This window comes from Corvus kubaryi, unplaced genomic scaffold, assembly GCF_017639235.1.
Source record: "Corvus kubaryi isolate FWS band 111438036 unplaced genomic scaffold, C.kubaryi_AGA036_p1.0 37394, whole genome shotgun sequence".
NCBI classification, from domain to species: domain Eukaryota; kingdom Metazoa; phylum Chordata; class Aves; order Passeriformes; family Corvidae; genus Corvus; species Corvus kubaryi.
In genome coordinates this window covers 6,861,841-6,871,356 of record NW_024581133.1, presented here as the reverse complement: position 1 = coordinate 6,871,356, position 9,516 = coordinate 6,861,841, and the positions used below count along the sequence as shown (strand labels likewise).

Below are 9,516 nucleotides of genomic sequence, written 5' to 3'. Positions count from 1 at the left end.
GATGCAGCAGCTGCTTCAAGGGCACCAGAAAAAAAAAACCCTTCTCCCATCCCCTTTTCAGCCCCCAGCACACCCCTGTTGTGCTGCTGTAGCTTCAGCTCAATAATCTCTGTAGGCACAGCGAGGACATCCTGATGGCTTTGGATGTCTCCCTGGTACAGCACTGACATCCACCCCACGTGGGCAAACAAGCCCAGCCTTCCCCTCTCCTTCACCAGCAAAGGGGGGGTCCCAGGGTTTCCCCATTTAATCCCATGGCACTTCATGGTCTTGCCTCCCCTCTTGCCCTTCTATTCAATGAAAATACAGAATAAAAATAACATTTATTTCATTTCCTCTATTTTTATTTAAAAAGAAGGTTTGCTAACAGCAATCAGTACCACGGCCCAGGCCCCTTGATACAACAGTTGGCTTTAGCAGTCCCTGCAGCTCCATCCCTGCTCTGTCCCTCCCCCGTGCTGGGGACAAACCTGGGAATTATCTGGCTTTAAGAACCACTCCTGAATCACGGGAAACTCCTTGGGATTGCAGATTACTTCCATCCGGCAGTTTTACTCTCTGTCTCTTTCTATCTCAGCTTAAGCTGAGGTTCACAGCCAGGTTTAGCTTTATTGTGAAACTAAAGCCAAGTAAAAATAAGACGCAAAAAAATAAAAAAGCAGCACCAGGTTTAAAAAAAAAAAAACATGAAAGAAATAATTTTCTGGTGCTGGAAGGAAACATCCCCTCAGTGGCAGATTAGCCCACATTTATCCACTATAATGTTGCTTATACCTTAATCTTAGCCATCTTCATCTGACACTAATTAGCAGGCTGGAGGCTCCTATGGGTACAGTAGCTTCTACAGCCCAAAACATGAAAGTGAGCTCTTCCTTTTACCACTTGAAGCACTCAGCTTTTAAAGAGACAATGTCAAGTATTTCAGCCCCAAACTGCACACTTTGTAACTCAAAAAACACAGCAGCAGGAGGAGGCCCAAAGGTGATGACACCCAGCCATGGCAGCAGTGAAGTGCATGCCTGAGGTCTGCCTGTGCAATGTTATTTACTCTCCCACAAATTAAACCCAAAGAGCCCTCGCTGAACCCTGGACTCACCTGCATTCTTGCACTGAGTGCTAATTAGGAGACAAACAGAATAGGCTACAGAGGCAGAAAATGAAACAGAATCATCAGATCCATCTAGTTGCTTCCTTCAAAACCCCCGAAAATCAGAGAAAAGCAAATGTAGTTATGACAAATTCTTTATATTTTGGTTTCTGTCTGGGAGAAAAGAAAAAAGGAAAAGATTATTTCTATGATGTTCATTTCTAGGCAAGCATCCAATCAAGATCCATCTGACATCCTATTTAACTGTTGAGAGTGAGAGATAATTAGGGCTTGAAAGGACTGACAGAGCGGGACTCCAGGAATTCAGCGCTGTGTGCTGCTTCTTTGGGGAGAAACTGAAAATAAATTATTTAGGATTGAAAAAGTCCCTTGAAGTCCTGTGGTCTTTCTGCTTGGCTGGGTCTAAACCTATCACCCATATCTCGGCAGTTTTTGGAGGGGGAGAGAAGGCAGGCTGCTTAGCAGGTAGCAGTTGGGAATTAGAGGAATTAGACCTGGATGTACTTATGGTTTCCACGAGCCCTGACAGATGTTGAGTGTCTTTGTGGCACAGTGAGACACTCAACACTAATGGTGCTGGTTTGTGGCAGCAAAGCTCCTTCCTGCCACATTCCAGCATCTCTGCTCCTTCCCACATTGCTCCTCAGAAGAGAAATACATGTTCAGCATCCTCATCGGCTCAACGCTGACGCTCTCGTTCTCTGGAGGCCCTCGTGTGTGTGAGTGTCACTGGGACCAGCTTAGCTCTGCTCCCTGCCACCTCCTGGAGACCCAGCTGCAGCCCCGGAGGCCTCTCCCTCACCGCTCCGAAGGCCGTGCCCAGCCCGGTGCCCCGTGTTCGGATGGATCTAGGCACTGGTCCCTGCGGGGCAGTCCCTGGGCTGTGAGAGCCGCCAACAAACCTTCCCTGCCCACCCCACTCCCTGCCCCTTCCCCTCCCCGCCACGAGCACGGGGCCAAGGACGCGCCTCGCTGCCGGCGCCCTTGGCCAAACAAACTAACTACCAACCTCGGACCAGTCACGACAAACGGCTCACGTTTACCCATCACCTAACATACCCTCAAAAACCAAGGCCACCTTCACACCTTTCAGATGTAAGGCAAACACCCTTCGAGTCCAGCAAGCCCCATGGCGAGGGGTCTTGCCCAGGCCAGTCTTGCCAGATGCTCCTGCATCCCTCCTGCCCCTCCCTTGGTGAACACCGAACAGTTATAATACTCAGGTCAATATATATAGGTACCACGTAGATATATTTGTGTCGCTGTCCTGCGCGTTAACAAAGACGACCAACCCCACCAGGCACCACTCGTCCTTTCCGCCCCCTCCCCTTCCCCCCGTGGCTGTGCAGGAACATGGCCAGGGACCACCCTACGTGGCCCCATCGCACTCCCCCACAGTCAGCTTCAAGGCTCCTTGCTGGTGCAGCGTCTTTAAGGCTTTGAACTCCAAGGGCATGGTGTGCGGGCTGGCCTGCGAGGTGTAGCCGTACTTCAGGCTGTCGTAGTAGTGGTACTTGACCGGGTTCTGGTTCTGGTCCAGGGGAAAGGGCCAGAAGCCGTAGAGATAGATCTGGTTGCAGAAGCGGGTGGCCAGGGTGTACATGAGGAGGCCAGTGGTGGGTCGCTTGATGTGCACCTTGTTGGTCAGCCAGTACCTGCAAAAGGACAGTGGAGCCTGTTATTCACCCTGCACACCGAGCTCGTGTCCCGCACGTTTTCTCTCTCTGGCCTCTGACTGAGATGTATTGGTGATTCAAAGTGAGAGGTTTCTGACTAGCAGAGTTCTCCACGCCAAGAAAGCCTCTCTAGGGACTGCATCCTCCTGCTCTCTGTCTGCTGGTTACATCACACTTGTTGCCATGGCACTGAAGCATCTCATGCCTCGACAATCCTTTATGAAAAACAAATTGCTTGCAACAGTGGCCTTCGGTACTTCAGTCTACAATTATCTTCGAATCAGCCCCAGAGATCAATACTACAGACCAAAGCACCCACATGTCAAGTAGACTCCAACAACCCCTCGAAGCAGGCACAGTCAAACACATGCTGATGACTTTCATTGATGAAGATTTTTACTCTGATAGCAAACACAACAGGGGTGGAAAAGCATCCGCCTTGGAACAAAGGGTCACCAGGCTGAGAGAGTTAAAATGCACTGCTGAGTTCCCATTACACCCAGCAACTGCTGCTGTGATCCTGGACCAAGATACATCACCACACCCGGCAGCATGAGTCCATCAGACACACAATACGGCACACTGCAATATATAATGTGAGATATGGAGGTCAGCTGTGCTCGCTGCTGGGAAGCACATTAGTTTTTATGAGGGACAGCAAAACAAACAGGGGAAGGATGTACTGATGCAAGAGCAGAAACAGTATCAGCCGTGGTATTTTGGGCTGCTGATAAAAGTTACTGCAGCCTCAGCATCCTGTAAGATGTTTCCAGCGCCCCGTATTTATTGCAAAGGCAACTTATCTGGTTCACTCAGCAGGAAAACACTGTCAGAGGAGCAAAATCAGAAAGCAAAAGGTTTGGGGAGGTAGAAGATGTCCCCATGAGGCACACTCCCTCCTCCCCCAGAGTGTCTGATGCCAGCACTGCCCCAGAGCAGGCAGGGTTGGTGCAGGCAACAAGCACATCCTGCTGTGCCACAGCCTGTCTGAGCCCTTGGATTACTTTTAAGAGGTATTTCCAATGGCCTGAGCTCAGGTGAGTGACTGGCAGCACCTTGGATAAAAGGCAGAAGGAAGCAGAGCAGAGCACGTGGCATTTCTGTGCTCTCACCAGACATTTGGGATCCTGAGCCGGGTCCTGCTGTCGCAGTGGAGCCCCAGGAAGTGTCCTGCTCCTCATTCGCACTTTCTGCTGGGCTCCTGAGGGTCTGGTGCTCAGATGGCAGGAACCCTTGGGAGAGCTGAGCCTTAATCCTGCAAATTAGTTTTTCACGAAAGCCATTATAATTTAGCAACCCAGCACAAAACGTGCTTGCTTGTTCTCAGCCAGATAACAGAAAAAATTGACTTTTCTGGTGAATCAAATTCTGGAAGCAGAGTGGCTGCCCTGGCATGTGCAGGAAGAGCACAGGGACAGTTTTTTGGGGTGCCAGACAGGGGTTTTCAAGCACATCGGGCTTTAGCAAAGGATGAATATGATGTTTTGGGAAGGACGTCTTTGCCTGGCTCATGCTGGCATCCAGCATGAAAAAGGAACAAGAAACTGGGGGAAAAGCAGTATCTCAGTGGCACAGCATCAGCATTTTCTGCGCTTGCCCAGCCACAGGGCTGTGCTGTGGGGAGCCAGCAGAGCTCACTGCAGTGCCACGGCAGCCTGCTCCCACAGGTAGCCATAAAGCAGCCTCCTTGATGAGTTTATGGGTAAGCACATTAGACCCCCTGTGTGCAGAGGGAAATGGGAGATTACCACAACCATTTAACACTGTGAATTAGGGTATCCTCATGCAGCAGGGAAGCCACCTGGGAAGAACTGTCAAACCGTATTAACCAGCTGGCTTTGGGGGAGGACAACTGTCTGGGTTTGTCCTGCAGCTGCTTTAGCCTTAAAACTCTCCTTTTATCAATTCACCAGCTGGAGCACACAGAAAAATACTGGTGACCTTTTGCCCTCCCAAAATATTAACTTTTGTATTTTGTTGAGGCTGTAAATGCTCTATGAATGTCCAAGGACCCTGACAGCAAGATGAAGTGACTCTTCCACACAGAGTGACCACCAGTTTCATGCATGTTAACAATGAGAAAAACGACCTGGGTCAGACACTGAAGCACCCTACAGACACATGCTGTACTCTGCAACCCAGCACATACAAAAAACCTTACCAAGACCAAAAAATGTGCACAAGCCACCACCCAAAAACAGCCCTACCACAACCAACCCAGTATATCCACCTCAGCACATGCAGCTAGTGAGCACTCACTTGGCAATATAGGGGTAGGGAACACTGACAATTCATTTTTTTAATAATGAAAATGAAAATTAAAACCTGGCTCTTTCATCTGTATTTTCCTTTGTTGCAGGCAGGGTATTGCAAAAACCTCGCTCATGCAGCATTATAAATTCTCACCACAGGTTTGAGAAGGGGTGATGGACTCCAGGCTGTCCCAACCCACCCACATGGATGACATGACATAACATATAACATAACATAACATATCATAACACACAATGACCAATCCACAACACAGCTCCTGCAATTTGTTTCCTGGACGGTGAAGGTGGGAAATCCTCTGGTGAGGTCTGGGAAATACTTTTTAATGACTGGTTTATGATGGGAGTGTTGGAGCTATGCAAGATCTTCCTCTTATCTCTCCCACCACTGTCCAGCTGAGATAGCAACCACAACTCTGGTGCAGGAGAGAACAGCTGGGGATGGAAATAAAACCTAATTAATTCTGTAAATCCAAATGAGGTTGTCTGGGCGCACATGGGATGCTGTGTCAACAGCGCACCTTTAATATGTGAGGTCCAGGATTTTAATTAGGAGGAAAGATAATCTTGAAGCAGGCAGTAATTATTTTTCACATTGGCTACACCAATCACCATAACTATTAACCGCAACATTTTATGGGAAGAGGCAGCAATTAAAAGAGAAGAGCAAAGAGCAGTCCTGAAACCCAATACCTCTGTTCTCAGAGCTGCTCTCCCAGCAAGGATCTCCTTCAGAAGCTGGTGCTGTGTCTGTAAATAAACCCTCAGGTGTGGATGCAGCTCCCAAGATAAGCAGGAGCCTGAGCAGGATGTGGCTTGGAACAGGAACCATGATGCTGTTGGGGAAAAATTGCCTGAGACAGCTCTGGTTTCAGATCATGATAGTGACAGATGGAAAATGCCATCAGATCTTCAAGGCCATCTTTTGTAAGGAGGCAGCCTAGACACAAGCCCTAACACTTTCTTGAATTGAGACTTAAGAAGAGCAGCTCAGAGTGTCTCATCCTACAGCTGGGAGGTGGTTCTGGTTGTTCCTCATCTCCTAACCATCAACTGGAGATGATTAGAAGTCTCCTAAGCAGAACTGCTGCAGGTGCCTGAGCATCAGTGTATGCCTCTTGTGAGGGGGCTGCTCTGCAGCCACAGGGAAAGAAACTGCTGTATTGGGACCTTAAAGCCCAGTGGGAATCCTTCAGAAGGCAACACTCTGCCCCTAGGAAGCCACAGCTGCCACCCGAGCCAGGGAAGGTGGCAGCCTCCCCACTGCACAGCTGGAGTACATGCCCCACCACACTGACAGAGCTCATCCCCCTCCAGCATCACTGAATTTGGGGAGAAGAGCCTGGCCTGGATTTGGGCTGGAATGCTGGGTGCAAAACTCCTCCCTGAATTCAAGGACTGCTAGAGAGGGCAGGGCCCTGCTCTTGCTTACCAATCACCTCCTGACATGCCTGAAAAAACCTAAAATAATTTGTACCCTCCACGTTAGGGTTAATCCACAGGATAAAATTAACAGAAAATCCATTGCCCTGATGAAATGAAGACTTAGGTCAATGAAGAAATCAAATTTCAGCAGTATCAGCTGCATTATTTAGTGGTACAAATCAGAATAGCCGAAATAATGCAATTTCAGACTCTTTTAAAAGAGATAATTCATAAAAGTGTGATATAAACACAAGCTGTTGTGGAGCTGCTAGTCCTTGACTGGCAGCAGTGTATTATCAGTCTGCCACACACATCCTGCTCCCAGTAATACCCAGGAAAAACCAGGCACAGATAACCAGAGAGAGTGCCCCGACTGATGTGGGTGCAGGTGGGGACAGGACCCGCTGCTGCTGGCAGGGGACAGAACATATCCCAGTGCTGGGGGGATCAGGAGCCCAGAGAGCAACTGCTATCCCCCCATTCAGCTTCTTCCAGCCCTCTTCTGTCCAGGTATTGAGCCTCCTCCTCTGTCACCTCCACCAGAACAGCCAAGAGCCATGTACAGTGATGAGAGATGTGCTGGACAAGCAGGAATGGGCATGTCCCCATCCAGATGCTAACACTGACTCCAAAAACTGGATCTGGTGTCAGTCAGGCTTTATCCGCAGGCTGGGCAAAGCCCAAACACCAAACCCAGCCTCCTTGTCCAGACTGGATCCATGTGGGACTGGCTCTGGTTTTGGTGACTTGGCACAAGCAAATCAACTCTGAGCCACAGATAAAAAACTCTCTTCTCTGCCAGGTCCTGAGCTCTGTGATGCCCTTTCAAACACACATGGTACTCAACACCCTCAAGTTAAAGCATTTCCAAACAGACACTAAAGGAAAATAATTGAGAATAACCTTATTTCTTTCACCTTTCCTTTCTATGCCCCTTCACTTCTTTTGAAAAAGACTAAATCTTCCTGATTAACAGGAACAAATTAACTCTCTTGGGGCCCCAGGGCAGACACACCACAGCTTGGGTTCAATGTGTCTTAAGTGCAGAAGGGGTGAGAATAATAGCTCACTCAAGGATTTCTTTATGGGATATGCACAGATCTAACCCACACATGGCTAAAAGGGGTGTTCCCCCTATATCCCAGCCCAATCACACACTTGTGAATGGCTGTTTTCTTCCCCTACACCCTTTGGACATCTTCCCTCAGCTGAGCATGGGACCACTGTCCTTAAACCATCTGTGGGGCCACAGGGGAAGGGCTTTGAGGCCCAGGACCCCAGAGCAGGTATTTCAGAGGAGCCCCTGTACACATGAAACACCGTAAGGGAGGAAGCATGAAGTAGCTGGATTAGAAAACCCACAAGTGGGTGGTGCTGGCCAGACACTGCTGGACACAGCAGAACTGATCTTGAGACAGAGGGCGAGAAAAGCTGAGCTGGGAGGGCTGCAGAAAGGAAAAGCAGGAGCTTAGGTTTGACGTGTTAGAGAAAAGGAGAGGCTGCGGAGGGATGCAAAAGGGTTCAGTCAAAGCAACACGTCAGGACAATCATCTGCACACATCCCGTGTGGCTGCAAGTGAGGCAGAGGATGCTGGAATGGATGTGGCATAATGGAATGGATGTGGCATAATGGGGTCACAAGGCAAGGAGGGACCAGGTGAAGGTTTCCACCACGGCTGATGGATGGGAAAGGCATTGTGCCCTGAAAACTCAGCGAACCTGTTTGGGTGTGAGGACCCAGGCAGACATCCAAGGCAAAGATGAATGCACCTTGTGGCCTGTCAGGCTGCACTACTGAGTGCATGTGGCACCCTGGGCCCTGGGCAAGGCCATCACTGTCCTGACAAGCGCTCGCCAACTGTCACAGCTGTTTGGATCTTAAAACTAATGGGAGACCAAGCCAAGGAGCTGCGAGGTTTATTGATTTTTAATTTTTTTTTCCTCTCAAGAAGCCCTTAACAAAATCTTATGGGATTGGAATTGGTTACTGCCAAGAGACCCTTGTGATGGACACAGTGAGAAATGCTAGACCAGATTAGACAAAGTGAAACGTGCCCATGAATTCGCTGCAAGGAGTGACAGACAAACCTCCAGACACAATTATTTTCCCTCTCTTCCTGCACTTCATGTTATTTCTCTAACGAAAGCTGCTTGGCAGTAGGGATTACAAGGCTTTTTGGACACACTAACAGGCAACTAATAAGGGGCTTGCTTGCTCCCCAGACAGGTGAGGAGCACGGGGCTCACCAGATGAATCGCTCAGGAGACATTTTATGGAATTGCACACACACCCTGAAACACACAACACTGTGCCCAGGAGCTGGCTCCTGCCACCAAACAACTCCCCTCTTCATCCCCAGGGGTGACTGTGCTTCCTTCTGAGCTCCTCCATTGGAATGCTGAAGGCTCTCTCCCCTCCTGGTGTGAGTTGAACCGTGTGAGAAGAGTCTCTGTCCTATTGCACTGATTACCCAGAATCAACAACACAAAAAGGTATCAGCAAACATTTAAAGCACTCTCACAGCTAGAAAGGTGATGTCTCAAATGATGCCGTTAAGGACAACAAAACCAAATGCTTTTTACTTATCTCAGCAGTGCACCCTATACAAATGCCCACTGAAAATTATAGGGAAAACAAAAAAAAAAGTGGCTCAATTGCCACTGAAATGCGTTTTGGTTTGAGGGAAAGCAGAGCAGGACAATAAATACTGGGGTTCAAGGAGGAGTCAAGGGCTCACAAATGTGTTTTGCTGGTAGTGGAGAAAGAAAAGGAAACACTTCTGTGGCCAAATTGAAATTGGCTGAGATGTCAGCCTTTGTAGAAAGTGCTATTCCTTGGGAAAAAAAAATATAAAGGGGTGCCTTAGCTGAAAGACCTCCCTCATTTCTCATTCCTTTGTGACTTCCAAATCAACTCAGGGTAGATGATAAAAGGTAGTTTTATCCAAAAAGGGAGAAGATGGGACATCTCTGCAACAGCAGCCCACTGCAGCACAGAGGGATGTGCTGTGGGGCTTTGTGGATTATTGACTCTCTG

At 48.7% G+C, this 9,516-nt stretch overlaps 1 protein-coding gene across 2 annotated transcripts in view; it reads right to left on the bottom strand.

Annotated features, from left to right (window-relative positions):
* Positions 1-322: 322 nt before the first annotated feature.
* ST8SIA2 (ST8 alpha-N-acetyl-neuraminide alpha-2,8-sialyltransferase 2) overlaps positions 323-9,516 on the bottom strand; it is a 32,285-nt gene continuing 23,091 nt past the window's right edge. The window contains exons 6-7 of one of the 2 annotated variants that reach the window (XM_042039380.1): positions 3,897-4,039; positions 2,671-2,763 (exon numbers count right to left, since the gene is read on the bottom strand). In XM_042039380.1, coding sequence (XP_041895314.1) covers positions 2,753-2,763; positions 3,897-4,039 — 154 coding nt within the window. In that variant the 3' untranslated portion in view covers positions 2,671-2,752. Of the gene's footprint in view, positions 2,764-3,896; positions 4,040-9,516 lie in introns of both variants that reach the window. The other variant, XM_042039379.1, reaches the window with a different exon arrangement.